Consider the following 24,769-nt stretch of genomic DNA (forward strand, 5'->3'; position numbering starts at 1 on the left):
TTTTGTATTTTTCCCGAAAACTTTGGATTATTGCACGAAACCCAGCGCAGATAAAAAATCTTGGGGACTTCTCCCATTGACTTATATGCAACCTTGGCAGGTCTGAGATGCCGGATTTTCAGATTCTGACTTTTTCCATCCTTGTGGGGATAATAAATCCTGAAAATATTTGTGGGGTTTTTTTTTCCACGAAAAATTTGGATTCAATACTAAAAAACACACACATTTTTCGGGTTTTTGGCATTCGGAGTTTAGTAAATAACCCCCTTTGAGTTAGGGAGGAATTATGTTGACATTTTAAATCTCATGGCATGGGATTATTTCACATCTCTGAATAGCCTCCTAAAGGGGGACAGAAAGCTGACTCACTTGAAATAGACCCATGCCCAACTAGTAAGCTGCATTAACAGACATGAATATTCAGGCTTGATTCTTCTTACTCCTGTGCTAAGGCTTTTAAAACTGTAGACTTATTTATAACTTGTGCAGATGAATATTTTTTATTATGAATCATATTTTGTACAAAAGAAGTGGAATAAAATGAAAGGCATGCATATATTACAGAAACATTGCTACTTAATTATATTCTATATACTACATGCTCCTAAATTGACTGTACTAATAACTGTCTGTACATATTTGTTTGATAATTGTTAATGCTTACTAACTAATATATATGTGTATTTTTTTTACACCCTACAAATTTGTAAATAAAAATGATTCATATTGAAACAGGTGGCATTGGCTTTCTCTATGTGTCTTTTGAAATGAAATCTTGGTGTAACACGTGCATCCTCTGATGGTTTTTATGAAATAATTATTCTGCATCCCCTTTGCTCATCAAGTTTATGATGAAGGGAGATTTACCCCCCAAAATGTACAATGCACAATTTAGTCTGTGGCTTAATAAAGGCAAAGTGTCAGAAGATATTGTTTCTGTATATTGGTATATGGCAATGCCCTACCAGACATTCAGGGAAACAAAGTTCCATTATAGACTGTTGGAAAGAATTGCTGGTGAGAGACAATCTGCTGAGAGACAATCTGCTTCACTAGCCCATGTCTCCAACATGGGGACAGGTTTGAAGCCAAAAAGCCAGTTGTACTTACAAATGGTCTTCCTCCTAGTGAAATATATGTAACATGCCAACTTGGGAACACCCCTACTTTGGGAACAGAACATATAGTGCCCCACTCATCCTGCAATAGGTCTGTAGTAATGTGTGTTGAAGACTACATTCACACTGGTGTAACTTAGTGTGTAACTTAGTAGTTAACCACCATGTGGACTCTTTGCAGATCTTTCAGTGTGTATACCAGCGGAGCTAGTTGCAAACTAGCCAGTGTTGCCTTTCTATGGCCTAATAATGACATTGTTTAGGACTTTTTTGCCATTGTTAATTACGGGTTTGAATTGTTAGTCAGAAAACTCTGTTTCCTTTGCCAAAATTTTCAAGTTTCAAGTTTTTCGTGCTAGAATCTTGGAAAAAAATGCTAATTTGAACATTGACAGATCACCCCTTTAGGCACGTGTTCATGTGGAACCTAAGTCAGACTCTAACATTTATTGATATTGTAACATTGCAATAGCTATGCACACTCGGTGACAAAAAGAATACTCTCATAAATCTCATCAACAATCTCACATCTACATGGCCTTTTTATAGCTGCTGGGCTGAAAAACTGGACCACTAATGCAAAAAAAGAGAAAACACATTTTGTGGCCAAGGATCCTATGGATTAAACAGCAGTGAGTCCAGGGTAACCTTCTTTCTGACATTTAAACATTTTTAAATATTCTATTTCACCCTCTGGTGCAGACACTACTAAGTAAATAAGGTGCTTGTTTTATCACTAGATGGCGCTAAAGTGACACAAGGCCTCTATACAAGTATACTGCACAACTGAAAACTAGTAAGGCACTTTCTCAAATAAACATATAGTTGAACAGAGCAAATGATGCAAAAAACACCGGTGTGAACAAAATGTGAGCAAATTGTTTATTTATTGCCACTTTGGTTCCTCATTTTTTTGTACATGAGAAATAAAAAACAAAACTTAGTTGAATCTCTGTATATCAGTTGATTTTGTTTTTTGCATTAATTCCGTTTTTTTAAACCCCTCAATTTGCACAATTTGCCTTTTCATGCAACCTGCTGTACATTTTGAGATAGAGGTCGCATATATCAGTCAATCCACTGCAGTGCGCAGGTCTTATTCCTATTTATGAATTGCACTAATCAAGGTTTTATGTATGCAAGCTACATTTATTTGCCGTCCATTCCTGTAAGTATGGACAGGTTTGGAATACCAGTCCATTCCATTAAAACTGGCCACATACAAAGTTCACATGGCATCACCATATGAGAATATTATAATATCCCATTTCATATAGTGCACTTTTAAAGAAGCAGCAAATGTAATTGGCTTCCCTAGAAAGACTCTGGTGCAACTGAATGTATGAGAGAAGGAAAAGCTTCTCTCTCAGGAATAGCTGTGACTTGCAGGCTCGTAAAGTGCATTTGAGTATTTTATTAGGCACTGCCAATGGCAGAGAGACAATGTTTTGCAGCTCTTTATTGTGAGTCGAGGCTGAGAGCTTGTGACAGACAATTAACGGCATTAGAGTATCTATTTATAACACACAAAACCCTTTAGACTCTTCAAAGGCCTATTGCACTTCAAGATTTTAAATGAGAACACATATACAGTATACAGTCCATGGAACAAATGCACAAGTAGATTGGTCATACACTCAGGCACTCTGGCCATGTATGGGTCTGTCAGGAGAAATTTGGACAGATCTTGCAAACAGTTCTGCTTACAGAAGGAGCACTGTATACATAAACATGTTGATTTAGAAGTGAGAAATTCAAAGTTGGTGGGTTTGGAAAGAATATTTGTTGATGCCTTTTCTCGGCAAACATATTATTCGCAGCAGATAAAGAGACGAGTGGTCAAACAAGAGCAATGATGCAATTTGACCTTCAGTTTGGATAGCCAGATCCAATCATTTCAAGTCTTCACCTATTGCCATCTCTTGGCAATTAATAACGCATTTTTTGCAGTTTTGATATTTAAGTTTTAATGTTGTTTCGTCCTTGTGTCCATCAATTTATTCTATTTCTTAGAGCTGCCAGTGCACATTGTATCCTTTAAATTTAAGATGAAGCTGGAGAAAAAAAAAGCCCTTTTATAATGCTGAACATTCTGGCTCTTTGATACAGGGGGCTATCAATCAAGCTGCTCTAATGCCCCAGACAAAATCTCACAAACTCTAAAAATATTTCCATACCAGTAAAAATTCCCCTTTGCCATAACACCAGTCTCATTAATGATAGGGCACATCAATTGTTTCTAAGGCTGGGAGTTGTAGTTTGACAGCACCAGAAGGTTGGGCACTCCTGATGTATATGTTTATACTTTTGGAGGGCCAAGGGCATATTTCCTTTCTGCCAAATCCTAAAACTGTCCCTGACTGTATACAGAGTGTTGATCTCAATCAGTGTTTCTCAGTTGGTACATTTCCCTCCTAGTTATTAAATAATAGTAACAAATAAAGCAGTATAGTTACAGTACAGTTTATTATTAGTAATATGTGTTTGCTCTTTGTGCTTTAATGATCTGTACTATGTAGACGGCTCTGACATGTCAGCACACATTGCAGCTTCTGTGATGCACTTTGGTACTTGTATATTGGTTTTTGTTGTGGCGTTCATATAGAGAGCAGCTGGCTCTGTGTGCAGCAAATGGTAGTCAGTTGCCAGACTGATTATTATAAATAAACATTTACATAATATTCTGGGATATGAATCGAGCCGTACAGCTGCTAGCGTAATTGAACAAAAGTGATAAACAAACTAATCTATTAGCTGAATGGCATGATTAATTCCAAAGGGAAATTGGGGTTAGTGTTCCATCTCTTTAGTGGTAGTTTTTATTCCATGACTTGTTTGTGATGCTTCTCAGCCTCTGTGAGATATGTGCTAGTGAAAGCTTCCTTTTCAGTGGTCCCGAAGATACCCACCGGCATGTAAATGATACATCTGAGCATCATGCCACAGTACTTTCCTAGATGTCCTGCCCCAGTCCCTGCACTGCCATGTGTAAATGATAAGCTCCAGCATGAGTGGTGTGTGCCTGGAAGAGACTGCTCCTGCTTTCACTGTATCCTGACAGCAAACAGACTGAAAGATGCTTCAAGGGAGGGGACAGAGAAGAGGCGGGCTAGGGTCCCTTGGCTTCTTTCTACAGGCAAAGCTCTTGTGGTATAATGCACCCCTATGGAGTAGGAGAAAGGGAGTGCATACAGCACAGGCATGGAGCAGCTCCCCCTCACATACCCTGATTCCATCAGCTGGCAGCATATATGGCCAGTTACACACTATTCTTTACAGGAGACTGACCAGAAATACAAGAGCAGCTGAAGGATTTGTTCCTGTATGTGTACTAAATGTGGGACCAAAGAACATCATGTAAGACAAAAATGTTTTTCTTGCAAGGTGCTCCTGGGCTGATGTTTAAGCTGTGGAATAACAGGGAAACGAGACTTTGTGTCCTGTGTAGGGAACAAGAGACCCGTGGGATCAATGACTATTGTTGCTGATATTTCCTTTTATAGATTGGATTTGTTTCATGGGATTCTATGAACTAAGAACATGTCCCCTGAGGTATATTTTCAGAATCTGACTATGGATTACTATTACAGCAGCAACAACTATTCCTGGCCAGAAGATCCTGTTTTCCTGTTCCCTGTCCCGGTGCTGACTGGGATAACTGTCACATGTATTCTTCTTTTTATTATAGGGATATTTGGCAACGTGATGACTATGTTAGTGGTGTCCAAGTATAGGGATATGAGGACTACTACCAATCTCTATTTATCCAGCATGGCATTTTCTGATCTTCTCATTTTCCTCTGTATGCCTCTTGATCTCTACAGACTCTGGCAGTACAGACCGTGGAATTTTGGGAGCACCCTCTGCAAACTCTTTCAGTTTGTCAGTGAGTGCTGTACTTACTCCACCATACTGAATATCACAGCTCTCAGTGTGGAACGTTATTTTGCTATCTGCTTTCCCTTGAAAGCCAAGGTAGTGATAACCAAAGGGAGAGTAAAGCTGGTCATCTCTGTCCTCTGGACAGTGTCGTTTGTAAGTGCGGGTCCAATCTTTGTCTTGGTTGGAGTTGAACACGAAAATGGAACAAACCCCCTGGACACAAATGAGTGCAAAGCTACAGAGTATGCCATAAAGTCAGGTCTCCTAACTATAATGGTCTGGACATCTAGTGTGTTCTTCTTCTTGCCTGTCTTCTGCCTCACCGTCCTCTACACTCTCATTGGCAGAAAGCTGTGGAGAAGAAAGAGAGAGTCCATAGGACTAAACACATCTATAAGGGACAAGCATAACAAACAGACTGTGAAAATGTTAGGTATGGATCTCTTTTACATTCCGTATACTGTAATTTGTGCTTAAATTGCTGGTTACATTCTCAGTCTAGGGTATGTCAGTCAGTTTGGCCAAATATATTTCATTCTTTCATCCCCAAACTCAACTATTCTCTAGCTCCCTATGCACAGTGCCTAAAAAGGTACAATTTATAGCTGTATATATTACTAGAAAACGTGCATTTGCCTGTCCTTACATCAACTTCCAATGCAAAGGATTTACTGGAAAAAATAGTAAGCAGTGTTGTTAACACTTGTGCTTAATTTTTACTCCAAAATATCTTAATACAACAACATAAACGGAACCAGAAAACCAGGAGGAAATATATTGTTTTTCACAAAACAACTAACACCAAGTTAAAGCCTTCTACAGAGGCTAGCAGAGGCGCAAGGTTCCTGAAAGCACAATCGTGGGAAAGGTGATGTAAACAGTCCAGTAAGAGTTAATCCCTGATAACAGTGTAGTTCCCAAAGACGTACTGACACTTACACAAGCTCCGATGTTATTCTGAGTAGAGTGGCTTGAATATTGCTTTAAAGCATTTAGTACTTACAAATATATCAGTGCTTTACAAAATACTGTATGTGCTATATAGATCTGTTGTTTATAAAAAATGCTCTTGGAATATGCAACAGGATTATTAACTTTAACAGTTAAATAAAGGATCATACAACAGCCAAGGTAGAGATGTTGGGAATTTAGTTTATAGAAAGGGAAGAAACTAGGCAGGTATCTGACAAATCAATGCTTTGTTTTTGGTCTCTGTTACAGAGAAACTGCAGTCATGTTATATTCAAATACTTAATAAAAACCGCACAGGAACATGAGGCAATTAGGGGTTCAAAGACTCAAGAAAGTAATTGTCTAATGAAAAGTATTTTGCTAAGGATTGCCATAGTAACCAATGATTGTCCTTAGTACCCATACAAGCTTTTATCCCTTTAACACACCACGGACTTTCACCGAAAGTCAATGAGCCCTGCTCCTGCAGCGACAATTTCCGAAACCTCACGACAACATGAATGCTAAACGTTTATATTAGTGGTCAAAGAAAAGTAGAGCTGCTGTGGTGTCTGCGGTGCATTCCTAATAAGTCATTATCTGGTGTATTACAATGACCTTCCAAAGTGTGCAGGCTGCCAGGGTTATTTGTTAGTAGGAAAATATACAGTAGTACGGAAGCAATCTCAATCTGTGCATAAAAACGAAAATAAATAAATCACTGAACTCCATGAATGATGAGCATATATGTTCATTATATCAATAAAAGTGCCCTTTAAATGACAAATATACTTGATTATCATTCCCCTTGTCATCCTCAGTCAGACTTCATCTAGTTGGGAATAATGAGAATAATGGGGTGATGTACTTCTTCTAGGGATGCAGCAAGGGCATCACTGTTCCAATGTGGATCCTGGTTTATATGAGTTTTCCCAACCAAACCTGCCCTGACAAGAAGCCATACTCTATGAAGGTTCTACATTTAAATTAATGTGTACATATGTCCCCTTAACAGACAGTGAAATGATCATGTCAAGATGAAGGATGTCCTCAAATTGCATGTACATTGCATCGGCCTGTCAACAATAGAGGGATGGGAAACACATAAATGCAGAAACACCAGACATATTAATAAGTCTCCCGTTTCCTCAATAGATAAGTGTGTTTAGTGTTACACTTACTTGCTAATAGTTTATAGTATAGTATAATAGTAATAGATACAGGATAATTAAAAATATCCATTAGAATCTCTGTAAAGCACTGTGCATGTACCAATAACTAAATGCTATTATTATTGTTGGGGTAGATTCGATTTAGAGGGGCATATTCAGCAAAGCACTACCAACCCATTTCCATTCTTCAAACAGCACCCTGGATAATTAATTTTGTACTGAGTTGTTGATGTTGCTGCTATACTGTGCCAGTGCAGGAACACAGAGCACCCAGTGGGGGGGGGGGGGCGAGGGTTATTTTCATTATATGACTTGCAATAGATCAAGCAAAGCTAATGTCTGAAGGGGTGCCATGAGAAAGTGAACAGCAGTACATTTGCACATGTGATGCTTTCTAAGGAAATATCTTCTATAGGCAATTACAAGTAAAGTGATCATCTGCTGAAACACATCTCTGGGTAGATTTACACACTACCCAGAGACACCCTACACACTATAAGTAAATGGTACCCTATAGTAGTTACAGTCATTTTTTCTAAACCCCCCTATGCTGAAGAAATAGGTTGGGAGAAGATGTGAGAGATAATGTAGGAAGCAGCAAAATACTAAAAATAAAGTTAAAACAAGTTACTTACTGTCTCAAATATCACTCCACTATACTAAAGGTTAATATTAAAGGGGAACTCCGGCTTCCAAACCAAAATTTGATAAAGAGGCCCACATAACACAGAAGACCACCCTAATATACCCATTACAGTTATCGGTTTCTTCAAAAAGTATGAATAAATGCCATTTTCTATGCTGAAATCCAGCTGGTTAACACTTCTTCTCTTTCTGCATCATTTGAAATTATGGCAGGGAAAGAGGGACTAAAAACTGATGTTATAAACTACTCCACACCTTACAGACAGCATGCAGGAACTACATAACCCACAATGCATTGCACTGTTATGTTCCTTTCCTTATTGAAATCACGTGTACGGAAGGCATTTAAGGACATCCTGCAGCGAAACACATGTACTTCATGCAATGTCCTATGCCTTCGGAATGGCGCATCGGTTGCATTTACCGTCACTCGTCCAAATCTGCAGTCACACCTCCGCCCTCTACCCTCCCTTCTCAGCCGTCAGTCATACGAACTCCTCCCTCAGCCTTCTGCCCTCAGTCTTCCGCCCTCAGTCCTCCATCCTCGGCCCTCAGTCCTCTTCCTTTTAGTCCTCTTCCTTCCACCCTCTTCCCTCTGCCCTCCCTGCTTAGCCCTCCACCCTCATTCCTCAGCACTCCACTCCATAAGTTTTTAAAATGGTGAGCGAGGTCGGAAGGAAGAGGAATGAAGGAAGAGGACTGAGGGCGGAAGGCAGATGACTGAGGGAGGAGGATGGAGGGCTGAGGGAGAAAGACTGAGGACAGAAGGCTGAGGGCGGAGTTTCTATGACTGATGGCTGAGGAGGAAGGGTAGAGGACGGAGGTGTGACTGCAGATTTGGACGATGAGTGATGGTAAAGCACCCGATGTGCCATTCCGAAGGCATAGGACATCGCATGAAGGACAGGTATTTTGCTGCAGGATGTGCTAAAATGTGTTCCGTACATGTGTGCAGGGAATTGTGTAGTTTGGAGGATGCAGGCTGAAGTCAGCCAGCTCAGCAAAGTAGTCAGACAGATCAGTAAGAGAGCAGGGAGGTAGACTTAGGGAACTGTTTCAAACCATTAAAAATCATGAAAAGTCTGCATATTTTTTAATTGATGTATATTGCAAAGTTGCTTGAAATTATGTTTACTTTTAAAAAAGCTAAATTTATGTTTGTGTGAAGTTCCCCTTTAAAGGAAAACTATACCCCCCAAACAATGTAGGTCTCTATTAAAAGATACTGAGTAAAACAGCTCATGTGTAAAACCCTGCTTCATGTAAATTAACCATTATCATAATAATATACTTTTTTAGTAGTATGTGCCATTGGGTAATCAAAAATAGAAAATTGCCATTTTAAAAAATAAGGGCCGCCCCCTGAGATCGTAAGATTCACTGTGTACACTTACAAACCACATGTAAGGTCACATGAGCCAATTAACAGACAGAGTTGTGCCTTTTGCTTCCTCACTTCTTCCTGTTACAGTTAGTGTTGTAGTATTTCTGGTCAGGTGATCTCTGAGGCAGCACAGATAGAGTCACGAAATGGTGGTTCAAGGCAAGAGATGTAAAAGGGCAATATTTATGTAAATATATATTCCAGTTTGGTAAGATTCTTTAATATGTCATTCAATTTGATATAAACTATCTGTTGCTTAAGTATTCATTTTGGGGGTATAGTTTTCCTTTAAGTGCCATCTGATAAGACACAAAGGGGTAAAGTAGACAGCCATATCCCCCAAAAGTTTAGAATCCTCATTGTGTCAAATAAGAATAGAGAAACAGTGTAAAAAGTAGAGAATGACTTAGTTTCAATGTAGAAGTTCTCTAACCTGAGAGTTTTAATGAGTTGGACAAGATCCTTTTTTGTTAATTAGATATTTATCAGGTAATTCCAAGAAGCAAACTGTTTAGGGAAGAAATGGATGGGGTGCTAAGAAGGAATGAAAGTACATACTGTACAAGCCATAGATCTGAAAGTAGCAAGGATGCATGTGTGAGGGAATATTTGTTTATACTTGATAATAATAACATTAATCACCAACCATATTTCACCAGCCACTACAATCATCAGTCTTCAAATATAATAAAAACAATGCATTTATTGAGGCTTATACAAAACACCCACAATTCATGGAAACATTCATAACAATTTGCAGTTACTACAGATGCATGTGACTTAATGCGTGCAAAAAGCAACTACCGGTATTAAAGGGATACTGTCATGGGAAAAAAATTTTTTTTCAAAATGAATCAGTTAATAGTGCTGCTCCAGCAGAATTCTGCACTGAAATCCATTTCTCAAAAGAGCAAACTGATTTTTTATAAATTCAATTTTAAAATCTGACATGGGGCTAGACATTTTGTCAATTTCCCAGCTGCCCCCAGTCATGTGACTTGTGCCTGCACTTTAGGAGAGAAATGCTTTCTGGCAGGCTGCTGTGTTTCCTTCTCAATGTAACTGAATGTGTCTCAGTGGGATATCGGTTTTAACTATTGAGTGCTGTTCTTAGATCTACCAGGCAGCTGTTATCTTGTGTTAGGGAGCTGTTATCTGGTTACCTTCCCATTGTTCTTTTGTTTGGCTGCTGGGGGGGAATAGAGAGGGGGGTGATAGCACTCTAACTTGCAGTACAGCAGTAAAGAGTGATTGAAGTTTATTAGAGCACAAGTCACATGACTCGGGGCAGCTGGGAAATTGACAATATGTCTAGCCCCATGTCAGATTTCAAAATTGAATATAAAAACATCTGTTTCCTCTTTTGAGAAATGGATTTCAGTGCAGAATTCTGCTGGAGCAGCACTATTACCTGATTCATTTTGAAAACATTTTTTTTTCCCATGACAGTATCCCTTTAAGAATTTCCAACCAGAGTTGCATTTGCAACTTTGTTGTATTTTCTAACATCTTGGACTTTGAAACAAGTAAGAGAGGATGTAAAAGTTTGATAAATGTTATGGAGTTGTGATGGGTTAGGGGGTTGAATAAAAATTAGAGGTGAAGAGGCTGAAAAGCACATGCATTTGGTTAGTGAGACCACAGTTTGTAAAAGAAGAAAGTCTGCTGAGTTCTCTCCAGTCATGGTCAGTAATAAGCAAGCATACTTGGCAGCATTGTATATGTGTGATATTAGTGCACCAGCGTATATGCTGTTGTATTGTAAGGAGACTAGATCAGGGCATGAGAGGGTCGAGACAAGGAACCTGTAGGTCAGTAGAGTGTCTATTTCTATGTATGTTTCCTTAGGTTGTCAGGTAATGTTTACCAGGTCAGAGGTGATGATTAGGGGAAGGGTACAAGGACTTAAACTGAAAATATCTAGCCAAGAAAGAGATTAATACAATGCAAATTACAATTGGTCCTGAAAAAGATTGCTGAACGGTGGATCTGGGGCCAATCACTCATCATGGTTCTAACTAGTCTGAGAAAAGTGTTCAGTTTCTTAGTTGACAGTGGATAGCAGTGTGCCCTGTATTGATAGACTGGATGATGTTCTTCCAATGGTAATTGGCTGACCATACCTCATAATGTATCCACGCTATGTGCAGTATATACTGTACGTATGTATAACTAGCACAGGTACCTAACCTATTGTCCACTTGTGGAGAAGACAGATCATGAACCAATGTCAGTTTTATAATATTTATTCCAGAGCACAAAGCGAGGCAGAGATGAAAGTGCTGTGTGGGCCTGACTGAAAGGATAGGAAAGTTATAGGTAATGGTGAGATTTGTTGGCATAATGGAGTGTGTAAAAATGAAAGATTGAGCAGGGTTAGGAGAGATCTCAGTACAGCAATATAAATGGAAAGTGTATCAAAATCTGTAGAATCAATTTTTGTTTAGTACAGAGCTAAGAAAAAACTGAAAATCTGTTTTTTTTTTTCAAACATGTTTTTATTTATTTTCAAACAAATAGAAAAAGATCGTCTTCAGTATGCGTGGAAATGAATAATAAGATGAATATTGCGTAGGCTTAACAATGTGCAATATAGTATCATCAATAACATACAAGTACTTTACAAAACATACAGCTCATAATATAGTAAGCGGTGTTATATGGGACTCAATGGATAAGATGCCAATAATCTGTTTATCTGATGACTCCTGGGGGGTGCGAAGACCAGTAGTTCCTGTTCACGCTGCCAGTTGTCGAGGTATTGGGATGCCGCCACTACAAGTGGGTGTTCTCTGAGGGATTCTTCTGCATACCATGTCGTTTGCCGAAATGTGTAGATCGTAAGATATCTGGTATGGTGTGGGAGTGTCATTATATAAAGTATCCATGTGTTGAAGAATTTTGTCGTGTTTTGTTCCTTTTTGGTTATTGCTTCCAACCAATCCATATGAAATATATGATGTAGTTTATGTTTGACCATCAGTAAAGGTGGGGGATCTGGGCTCAACCATTGTTGAGCCCATGACAGTTTTCTCCGATTTTGACAGTTGGGTAAAATTTGAAGTATGGCTGAATAGCGCCCATTCAATTTGTGATTGGAGAGGTTTCCCTATTATCTGTTCGCCATATGCGGTCACTTCACGCCAAAAAGATTGTAATTTGGAGCAAGACCAAAGGGTATGGATTAAATCTGCCCTCGGTGAGTGGCATCGTAAACAACTATCAGTGGAGAGACTACCCATTTTGTGTCTACGAATTGGGGTAAGGTAAGAGTTATGAAGTATTTGGAGGGCCATTTCCTGGTATCTGCTCGCCGGGAGTAGCGCCATTATTTTAGCATGGAATTGTAAGATATCTGATGTTGTTACGCCAGGGATATTGTTGATCCATGGGAAGGGTGAGTCGGTGTCGTCGTCTAAGTTTATAATTGTTCGTATAGTCTGGTATAGGTATGATACTGACATGTTGGTGGAATCGGTTTTCCATAATTTGTATAGCGAGTCATCTTTTTCTGTATCTGATAAGTGAGTCATGGCTCGGGTGGCAAAATGGGTGATTTGCAGCCTTAGAAATATGTGTGGAGTGGTAAACGGGTATTTTTCTGTGAGTTGAATTTGAGTGAGTAATGCATGGTTACTACCTAGTAAGTCTTTGAGGGTATGAAGGCCGTTGTTGCGCCATTGCAGAAGTATTGGATTTCGTATGCCTATCGGGAAATGTTTGTTTCCTATCCAGGTTAAATATGGAGACCAGTATGGCGATAAACCCCGTTTTTTCCTTGTTACGTGCCATGCCTTATATGTATCTTGAAAATCTGTTTTTAAATACAAAAGACTATTTTATTCATTACCATATTATTTTGTTGGGGGAACCAGAGCCCATGGTGGGGAAAAATGTAAGTAATGTAATGTTTGATTTTATGATTAGGATCAAATGCTTCACTAACAGGGATAGAATGCATGAGATTACCTACTAGTTGTGTTCAGATGTTACAAACATGGTTCCTTGGGTGTTCACTGTTTAAACACTGGTGCACAACTGTCCATTGGGACATCCTTAGGATTGAGATTCAGGAAAATCTCAAACCTGTCTTCATGGTGAAATGAATGGTTAGCCAATTATTCTCCTGTAATGTCATTAAACGAAGCTGATTAAAGGGAGGCACTACTGTGGGAAGCAGATCCTCCAAACACTCAGGGGCAGATTTATCAAAGGTCGAGGTGAATTTTCGAAGGAAAAAAACAAAAATTGAATTTTGAGCTATTTTTTGTGTACTTCGACTAGAGAATAGTCCAAATTCGATTAGATTTTAAAAAAAAATTAAAAAATGTGAATATCGAGATTTATCATGTACTGTCTCTTTAAAAATTTGACTTCAACCATTTGCCATCTAAAACCTGCCAAATTGCTGTTTTAGCCTATGGAAGACCTCCTAGAACCTATTTGAAGTCAATTGGTGGACTTCTAAAAATCTAAGTTTTTTTGGGGGAAAACTTCAAATTGAATTCGATCGAATGTGCTATTCCTTCGAACAAATGAATAAGGCCAAATACAGACCTATTAGATCGAAAACGGACCTATTCGACCAAAAAAAAAAACTTCGACTTAATTTCGGTTGGTCTTTTTGAATTCGAATTTTGACGTTTTTTCAATTCAAAATTCGACCCTTGATAAATATGCCCCTCAGTATCATGTAAGATGAACTTAAAGGGAATGTAAAGTCTAAAATAGAATAAGGCTAGATTTTGTATACTAAATATAAACACAAACTTACTGCACCACATGCCTAATCAAACAAATAATGTATGCTTTCAAAGTTGGCTACAGGGGATCACCATCTTGGAACTTTATTAAACATCTTTGCAAGTCTAAGACTGTGCACATGCTCAGTGTGGGCTGCTTAGGGATCGTCATAAACAAAGCTACTTGATTTCTGCATGGCTGGGAAGTAAGGTGGGTGCTCCCCCTGCTGTTCATAAGTATGATTGTTTCCCTGCAGAGCAGTTAGGGACTATCTGACAATTCCTATCCACAGCAGTAAATGAAGGGAGAATTTCACTGCATACAGTCAGGTTTCTTTAAAACCGGTACACATTTTTTAATTAAAGTATATTGAAGATAGGTTTCTTTTTCATTAAAGAAAGTAAAACTGGGATTTTATTTTTTTGCCTTTACACTGTATGATAATGGCTTGACATATAGGAAGCATCAATTCTGTGTTGTTGTTAGAGAGATACACGGAGCTCAGGTGCTACATAATTATGTTTTGTAGGAAGTACTGGTTCCAATTATGCCTTGATCGCACCTGTAGCTCTGCCTTTGTCCATAAAAGGCTAAAACATCAAAGTAGAAAGTAGAGCCAGGCACTAGCAGATTAACTGCAAAACATTTATTGACACAACATGTTTCGGACAAAGCCCTTTTCAAGCTACATAATTATGTGTTTTTACAGAAACCACAAGTTCCCTGCTTATTTTAGTTTGCTGACTCGGGGGGGGCCTTATTTATTAAAATCTTAATTTTTCTGACTATTTTATTTAAAAAGTCCAAGCAAACTAGAATCCACGATTTGACCTTTTAGTTAATATTAAAAAAGCACGATGTAATCGGATCAGGGAAAAACTCGATAAAATTGAGTGAAAATCAGAATATTTTTTCAGATTTTTTTCCCAAATCATTATTTTTTATTGGCTATTTCCCGAAAAGTTTTAATTTTTGATTTTTGCATGAAAAGTCAGAAATATTCAGATTTTCGGCTAATTTCTGGGCAGACCACAGAAACGTCCAAATAGGATAGGAACCTTTCCCATTGACTTATATACAACTTCGGCAGGTCTGAGAGGCCCGATTTTCGGATTCTGACTTTTTCCATCCTCTGGGTATAATAAAACTTGAAAAGAAATTTGAATTTTATGAGTTTTTGACATTCAGACTTTAATAAATAACCCACTAGAAGTGATCTGCAGTTTTTCTCTAGCTGCAGGGTCTAAATACTAAAGACAATGTTTCAATCAACAAGTAGCTATTGAGCAGATCTAATGTAGGTGGTAGTGAGTTGGAGATGTGGCATGAGAAGATGCAAAGGTGAGCAGGGTGATCTCCTGGAGAATGCTTCTTATATTAATGGTCCCTTGCTTTTGATTAATTTTGATTCCTATCACTTTCTGATATCTTTTGATATGTGTTAACTGACAGATTAATCAAATATCTTTCTAATATGCTCTTTCATCTCTTTCAGCTGTGGTGGTGTTTGCTTTCATACTTTGCTGGTTGCCGTTTCATGTAGCACGTTACCTGTTTTCCAAGTCTTTTGAAGCTGGGTCCCTGGAAATAGCTCTCATCAGCCAGTACTGCAACCTGGTCTCCTTTGTGCTCTTTTACCTGAGTGCTGCCATCAACCCTATTCTCTACAACATCATGTCGAAAAAATATCGTGTAGCTGCTTGCAGACTGTTCCGACTAAAGCAGGTTTCACGGAAAGCAACCTATACAACAAACGATGAAAGCTCTCCTGCCTGGACAGAGTCCAACATCAGTACGTGACAAGACATATGTGCCAAAAAAAAACCCAAAAAAAACAGCCACTCAATATTTGCCACCTGACACAAAGCCATAATGTACCAGGACACACTACAGACATTTTTGACTATATTTCATTCTCAAAGACAATCATTGCAAGTTGATCTCAGGAAGTTGCTTTGAAAGTAGTAGTGTGTGTATGTATGTGTGAGCGTGTTTGGTGATTTAAGTTTACACCAATTTTTTCACCAGTTAACAAATATTTTCTGATCTCAGGTCAGTCTTTTATTCCAAGGAATCTTTAACTTATGTAAACAAATCGGAGTGAGCTGTCTGATATATAACTGGAGTGCTGCTCCAAGCCATCTTCTTGACCCACCAACAAGTCTTCACAATGACTCCTTTTTTGTAAATGAACATCAAAGGTTTGATTTTAATACCTGAATGTCATTGGATAAGGAAACAAGAACTACCCAGAGAAGTTACTGTAACAATATAGTTGATTGTGCTCCTGGTCATTTTGTCTTATATTGATTGCAATGTAAAATGTGCTGTGTGTTGAAACCTGAAAGCTACAGTAAGTTCTGGATAATTGCAATCCTGCCATCTAGACTGAACAACAGGCACCTCAAGGCCTAGTAGGGATAGATCAGGTATCCATTGATTAGATTTCTAGGCTGACTATGGAGGTTGTATGGGAACCCCAGACTAATTCTATTATGATTATAACATCTGTCATGAAGCAGGACCAAATTGGTTGTATGGTGCTGCAGGGACTGTGCTGACAATTAGAATTCAGCTCTCCAGTCTAGGTATGGATAATGTGTCTCTAGCCAAACTCCATCTTATTTTGTAATAAATAAATAACAAGAGTCCTTAAAGGGATCCTGTCATCGGAAAACATGGTTTTTAAAAACGCATCAGTTAATAGTGCTACTCCAGCAGAATTCTGCACTGAAATCCATTTCTCAAAAGAGCAAACAGATTTTTTTATATTCAATTTTGAAATCTGACATGGGGCTAGATATTTTGTCAATTTCCCAGCTGCCCCTGGTCATGTGACTTATGCCTGCACTTTAGGAGAGAAATGCTTTCTGGCAGGCTGCTGTTTTTCCTTCTCAATGAAACTGAATGTGTCTCAGTGGGACATGGGTTTTTACTATTGAGTGTTGTTCTTAGATCTACCAGGCAGCTGTTATCTTGTGTTAGGGAGCTGTTATCTGGTTACCTTCCCATTTCCCATTTTGTTTGGCTGCTGGGGGGGGGGGAAGGGAGGGGTGTGATATCACTCCAACTTGCAGTACAGCAGTAAAGAGTGATTTAAAAGTTTATCAGAGCACAAGTCACATGACTTTTCCCATGACAGTATCCCTTTAAATAAGGTCTGGCAGCAATTGACCCCCTTAGTTGTTTGGATCTTAAAAAAAAAACAACAAAATATGAACATAGGCAAAAAAAAGGGGTGGTGGAGACATGTGTGTATTTATTTATACTAAGAAGCTGGTTATATTACTACCACTGGTAAAAAGTGGATCAAAATGATGATTATATGGCAATTTACATCCTGCTTCTTGAGTTGAATATTTCCATAATATAATCAAAATAAACCATAGTGCTAAGGGTATTTTTGTTCAGGTTTGATTTCCCCAACATTTAAAAAAAACAGGCTTATAAAAATGGTATTTCATTAAAGGTATAAAATAGATAATAACCATCACAGCCAATCACCCTTAAAGGAGAAATGTTGTAAAAAAAAAAAAAAATTACTGTAGAATTTGTTTAAAAATAAGGCATTTTTATAGAAAGCAGAGCTGATTTTTCCAAGTGTGCTCCTCTTATTTATTTCACTTCCCTACTTTGCATTTTACATTGCAGACAAATGCTATTGGAAGGGATTACGTGATACAAAATATAGTTTATGGAGTCCATAGTCAGGCTGAAACCCTAAAAATCCCATGTAGGGTTGTTTTCTGTATCTGACAACAATGTGTAATATAAAATAAAGTGACAACAGAGATTAAGCTATTTACTTTACCTATGTATATGTTATTAAAGTTTGTTCTGTTTGTTTGAAGAAGTACATTTCCATGTAATAATGAGGGCAGACCTGTTCTGCCTTTTGAAGTTATTATAACGAAGCAATAGCTTCAGAATTGAAACATCTGGTTCACTGGTTTTCTGAATCCTGAAGATTATTGGAAATAATTAACTAAGGCTTTTAAATGTAATAAAGGCTTTAAAAGAAGGCTTTTAAGTGTAAATAAAAGGCACAATGTTTACCCAGGTCTTGTAACAGCTGACCTCTAAATGATTGGTTGCTATGGATTAACGGACAAGTAGCCAAATTTGCTCCTTTTATTCAGTAAGCCTAATAGTGTATAATGAGGTATTCTGTGTGCACGGACAATGGAATCATGTTTATGTACACAGTCTAAATGAGAAGTATACAGTCATTCAAGGTCCACACTACTTGCTAAACAAGGAAACCTTCAGCACTTCTGCCACAAGCAGCATCCCTTGCCAATCTGTTGAGGGGGTAATAAAAGGAAAGCAAATTAGGAATAGGGTGGGAGGAATAAGATAAGAACAAATATCGCATTTCATTAATGGGGGTGGCAAAGGGAAGGTCCAGAGATGGATGTCCTAATAAAAGTTTTCACTTTGTATCTTACTGACTGTCATCTTGTATACTTTTTTGTGTACTATAACCTTTTGCAGCTGGACATATAGCCAGTAACTCCACCCTCCGAAAAGTTGCTCATTTTCTAGTACTACCACCTTTCTTGGTGCTTGGTGCTTTATATTAATCACCTTGAGTTTTACAAGAAGGTGCAGCAGTTCTAACATTCACAGTCCACCAGAGTCTGTTCAACAATGCAGACAGTTGCCATAAGATTGAGGAGCAAACATTTTTAGGGTAGGACTACATGGACCTTTTCGGCGTGATCCGACGCGCTGCGAAGAAACGCCTGTGACAAGTCGCATGCGACAAAAATAGGGTAAGTGAATGCATTGTCGCATGGTGTCGCAGCGTTGGATCTTGCTGAAAACGTCCATGTAATCCTACCCTTATAGATTGAATGATAAATAAAATTGTTGAGTTGTTGCTTTTAAGTTACAAACAGCTGATAGAATAAAAATAAATTTCACAAAGGGGAATGATACATTTTGAGGAAAATAAGAAAATAGGTGCAAAGAGAAAGTTTTTCCATTCCCAAAACCAATATTTAAATAAACTGCTGCTGTTCTGTTTATTGTGTCAAAAACCATATATGGATTCCCAATAATAAGATTAGCCAGACCCAAAATAGGCCGATTGCACAATTTAGAAATACTGGCTCAACTGGAACTCTCAGTCAGTGCATACCCTTTAAATAAATAGTAGCCAAGTCCACCAAAAAATGTGTACTGTTGGATAGATAAATAAAACCCTAATCAACTTTTAATTTTCTTTTGTTACTCTGCAGGAAATAATGGAATTCCTGTACTGCAAAATATAATGATATTAAAAATCTCCATGAGTATATATAAGAATAAGGACCTATATGTTTACATGGGAGGGGAGCAGAATAATTATACTACACTGTACACAACAAAACGATATCCGATGTTGCATCTGTACACCTGGATGCTAACAGGGTTTTTTTTTTTCACCTAGAACTTAAACACAAAAACAAGGTACAGTAAATAGAGACTTGTAGTACAGCAACTTAAGAGGTCTTAAGTCTCTGATTTGAAGATTCTCTAATGATATTTCACTAAAATAAAAATCCCGGTGAAGTCCATAACCTGGTATTGGCTTGCCCTTATATTTTTTCCCTTATTTTAATAGAGTGCTACTTATATGACGTGTTGTACAGCTTCAGAGTCACTAGGTTCTATGACTGAGAAGCAGAGGGGTCAAATCAAAAATTAAATCTGATCATCTACATTCCATCTATCAGCGATATTCCATCCATCAATATTATTCCATGCACCACTGCTAGTTCATTCATTACATACACACAGATATCCTACATAGTAAACTCCCATGAGGATACATCTAGGAATATTTCCAATATTATTGGAGTCTCTACCCTTCCTTCAAAACAATTTTTTTTGTTGAACCTTTGCAACAAATATATCTTTGAATTCAGCAATCTTCATGATTTCTTCTACAAAGGAAAAAGATGTCATTTAGTTGTGCTGTGCTAGCTCTCCGCCAGACTCTGGTGGTAGAATTATGGATCAAAATACTATATTGGAGAATTCCCACTTAGAAGAATCTGACAGAGGAAGGAGTAAAAGGACAGACCCAGGAGGGCATTCCACAACCTCACTAACTTCATAATGACCTTTATAATAGTTTTTAGGTAAATCGAATAAGAATTTTAGGAATGAAAAGATAGGAACGCCCAAGAACATAAGAAATTTTTTTGGGAAAAACTTTGATTCGTACAATTCGAATGCGCTATTCCTTTGATTTGTACGATTCAAATTCGGATGAATACGAACGAATATGGACTATTCACCTGCAAAAAATAACTTCTATTTTTTTTTAATAAATTTTGGTTGGGCTTTTTGAAATAAAATTTCAACGTTTTTCAAAAATCTAAATTCGACCCTTGAAAAAAGTGAAATAATAAATAAAAGTAAAATAAAGCTTGCTTCTGTGTCCAGCATTTTCACAAGCCTTTGGACAAGCCTCTTTGAGCACTAGTGCATGATTTTGTGTTCCGGAAGCCAGCAGAGTCTTAAGTAGATATAAGGGCCAAGTTAAAGGAATAGTAACACCAACAATTAAAATGTTTTAAAGTAATGAAAATGTTCTGTAATGTCCTGTTGCCGTGAACTATGCAACTGGTGTATTTGTTTCAGAAACACAAGGAATTCATGCAGAGAGAAGGGGGAGCTGGAGCGCAGAAAATCATGATTTCTATGAAAAAGGTACAGAATTTTTAATGGAAGTATATTGACGATAGGTTTATTTTTAGACAGTGGACCCATTAAAAGAATTTCATTTTTTGACTTTACATCCCCTTTTAAGGGACATTTTCATGAATATTTTACTTTGAGTGTAGGACAAGAAAGAATTAGCATTGCTCAGAGAAAAGAATTGTTCATTCAAATACCTTCGTTGATCACCATGGAAATGAGTCCTGCTGCACCTGAGAGTTCAGTCATTCCCTGCACGTAAAGATGATGCCAACTCCAAAGGTTACTTGACATTTATGAATAATTTTGATGCTTCGAATAAATGAGCCTAGAAGTCATTTTGGTAATATACTGTAGATATGGCTAATTGGACTGAATGAACTTGTGAACGAATATAAGGGAGATGACAGAGAGTCGCCCCATGTTTGGGATGAAATGCAGTTATTAGAGACTGAGATTCAATAGTGTATAACAGACTGACTCATCTTAAACCCTCAGAGGTCTAGAAGTTCAATTTTTACATCATAATGATTCCCTTTAGGGAAAGAGTATGATGATGTGAAAGAATACTAAAAGAATACTAAAACAATGAATAATTATTATTGTTGTTATTATTAAAATTATTATTAACATGTACAGTGAAACCTCAATTTTCATCATCAGTAGCAAAAATAACGGCCGGAAAAAACTTTGCGAATGTTATCGACCATGTTTGCGCCATTTGTGACTGATTAAAGACCTCAAAGACTTCCTCACAAAGTTTGCGACCAAATTGCTTTTGCAAATGTTCGCAGTGTATGTAACAAAATTTCGCAATCGCAAACCATTTTGTGCAACAAAATATTTAACAGAAGTCCTGAGCCGGTGTTAAAGGTTCGCAATGCGCATTTAAGATTCGCAAACCAATAAAAGCCTAACGAAGAATATTACATTGTGAAAGGCAAATTTTTTCGGCGAATTTGTGACTGGCGAATAAATTCGCCCATCACTATTACTTACCCCTCGGTGCAGATTCAGGCATTGGAGTTCACGGGTGCCATCTTCAGCCGCCTCGGTAATCTTTGTAATGAGACCAGCGCTTCGTCGCGTGCGCAGTTGTCACAAAACAGAAAACTGCTCCAACTGCGCATGCGCCGACAAGCCAGTCTCATTCCGAAGAGAGGAAGATGGCGCCCGTGAACTCCGATGCTGGAATATGCACAGAGGGGTAAGTAAAGAGTTAGGGGCATTTGCCCGGGGTAACACTTAGGGGCAGATTTACCTAGGGTCGAATATCGAGGGTTAATTAACCCTCGATATTTGACTGTCGAATGTAAATCCTTCGACTTTGAATATCGAAGTCGAAGGATTTACCGCATTTAATCCATCAATCGATTTTTCTTCAACCAAAAAAAGATTGCAAAGCCTATGGGGACCTTCCCCATAGACTAACCTTGACTTCGGTAGGTTTTAGGTTGCGAACTAGGGGGTCAAAGATTTTTTTAAAGAGACAGTACTTCGACTATCGAATGGTCGAATATTCGAACGACTTTTAGTTCGAATCGTTCGATTCGAAGTCGCAGTCGAAGTAGCCAGTTCGATGGTCGAAGTAGCCCAAAAAATCATTCGAAAATCATAGTTTTTTTTTATTCTTTTCCTTCCCTCGAGCTAAGTAAATGAGCCCCTTAGGCTGGGGGAGGAGGGTCTATGTAGGGTAGGGGGGTAGGGGTTTTTAAACTTTAGGGTTGAATTCTCCTCTAAATACACTGGATTGTACAACTGCCATTTTAGTTGATCTGATCCTTAAATATAACATTGTGCCTAAAGTTGGAGAATGGAAACAACTTTTCAATAAATATATATTGCTACCAGCTAAACAAAAGACCGTGTACATAAGAAGTAAAACATTTATTGGGCTTAAATATATTACATATACACTAGAGATACAGTTACATCTTACATACTGAAGCAGAATTCTGGAAAATCTATACATTGAATTTAATAATGGCGGCTTTAATACAATGCACACAAAGTAGTCTTTAATTTACAAAGAGAAGAAAGTGTGAATGTCTCGTGAAACGCTTGGAATGTACGCCCAACAGTGAGGTATTTTTTATTTATTACAATTTATAAATTGCACAAGGAGAATTCAAATGTTTAGGGTATAAAGCAATTCTGAGCTGGGAAAACTGAATAATACTTCAATTAGAAACACGTTGGTTCACCCCTTGTCATGGACTTTCCTGGTGTTGATAGCAATACTAAAATAGTGTGTGTGGGGGGGGGGAATGAAAATAGAAAAATATATTTAAATGTATTTGTCAGTCACATCACTTCAATGGTCACAGGGAAGATGGTTTATAAAAATAACATTTGTTATTTAAAAGAAAAAAAAATTAAAATAAAAACGCATCTTCATGAACTGGCCAATAAATATATTGCTCATTGCATATATATGTATAACAATTCTATATAGTGGCTTATTATTAAAGTATAACACCTTATTGGCAAGAGAACAGTGATTGTTTATTATTCAACGCAGCATTATTATATACAACAATTAAATATTTTGATGTACCAACTTAAAGCAAGCCCCAGCGTTCCTATTGGACGAATTAAGGTAGGGCGCTGCTCTGTTATTATTGTTGCGCTAAAAGTGTACCACAATTAGAATATTGCACTGAACATACGGATACGGCAAAGGAGTTTGAGGTTTGCCTTTCAATAAACTTTGGCATTCGGCTGATAATATAGATTTATATCAGGTGAGAGGGCGGAACCCCTCTTTAGAGGGAGAATAACAAAGGTAATAATGCTGCTTTGAAATCAAGCATTAAAAAATATATTCAGAAACATTCCATCTCAACTGTTTTCTTCTAGTCTTCTTTTTTTTCTTTTTTTCAAGGTAGCAGCATAAGCTTAAGTAACATATGTAAAACTACAAAAGAATAATGGGACAATTATGACTTAATTTTTTTTTAAAAATAAAATACAAAAAGATCTTTTTTTTTTCTCGTTTGCAAAAAAGAGAGTAGGATATATATATATAAAAAAAAGAAATACAGTTAAATAAAAAATAACAAGGACTTGGTATACCCAACGCCCCCCATTAGTTGGCAAAACTACAGTATGTTAATATATTTGGCGCTACATATATTTTTACAGAACCAGTTGTATAGTTGCTACATCATTACAGCCACACAGCATGATTAGTGGATAGAGATGATTAGAGCATTCGGTTACACGTAAACGTTTGTGAAATCACGTTTGTGGTTTAACATGCGCTTCATTTTCTCAAGGAGAATTGAAATAAAACATACGATCGATAACAATTAGAATGGTAAAAAGTAAAAATTGGCCTAAACTTACAAAACTGAAAATATATATATATTTATATAATGTGCTACAAAAATTAGTACTTTTTTATTTTTTAACAATAAATAAAAGATTGCACTGTAGTTGGAATTTAAAGTACTGTATTTAATATTTTAAAAAATAAATCTAAAACAAATTATCATTGTTTTTCCCCATTGCTTTGGTTATGGACTTTGCAAGCTGATACACTGCAGGGATATGACACTATGGGGGTTATTTATCAAAGTCCGAATTTATCTCAATATTTTCTGCTACAAACTCTGATAAAATCCGCTCAGGTTTTTTAAGCTTATTTATTATTACATTTTCCCGAAAATTTGCTTTGCGGGAAAAAAATCGGGGTTTTCACGATTTTTTAATCCTATTTTCACCATTTTTTCGTAATTTTCACCCAAAAACTTCGAGGTATTGCACGAAACCCAGCGCACATCAAAAAATCATTGGGATTTCTCCCACTGACTTATATGCAACCTCGACAGGTCGGAGATGCCGGATTTTCAGATTCAGACTTTTCCATCCTCAGGGTTTAATTAATTAAAAGTCCGATTTTATAAAAAAAAAAATCACAAATTTTTCGTGATTTTTGCATTTGGAGTTTAGTAAATAACCCCCTATATTTCAAAGAATAGCAACCATTAAATTCTATCACAAGGCACAATAAAGCAGCAAAAATAGAGAAGATTTATACAGTTCTATAAAAGCAGGGTATATGCTCTGTGTCTGTTGCACCCTTTTGGAAACGAGTTGCACCTTCAGCTGATAGATTTCCCTGAGGTACTGTACATCTTTGCTTGAATTAGAAAGAATTTCATGTCTTGGACTATCCGTCA

General features: G+C 37.5%; 1 protein-coding gene across 1 annotated transcript; it reads left to right on the plus strand.

Moving 5' to 3' along the window:
- The first annotated feature begins 4,253 nt into the window (after positions 1-4,253).
- Positions 4,254-16,221, plus strand: ghsr.S (growth hormone secretagogue receptor S homeolog). The gene is made up of 2 exons (XM_018265697.2): positions 4,254-5,433; positions 15,391-16,221. Exons 1-2 carry the CDS (start codon positions 4,659-4,661, stop codon positions 15,693-15,695), a joined length of 1,080 nt encoding a protein of 359 aa, XP_018121186.1. The 5' UTR covers positions 4,254-4,658; the 3' UTR covers positions 15,696-16,221.
- Positions 16,222-24,769: the final 8,548 nt, after the last annotated feature.

This window comes from Xenopus laevis, chromosome 5S, assembly GCF_017654675.1.
Source record: "Xenopus laevis strain J_2021 chromosome 5S, Xenopus_laevis_v10.1, whole genome shotgun sequence".
NCBI lineage: Eukaryota > Metazoa > Chordata > Amphibia > Anura > Pipidae > Xenopus > Xenopus laevis.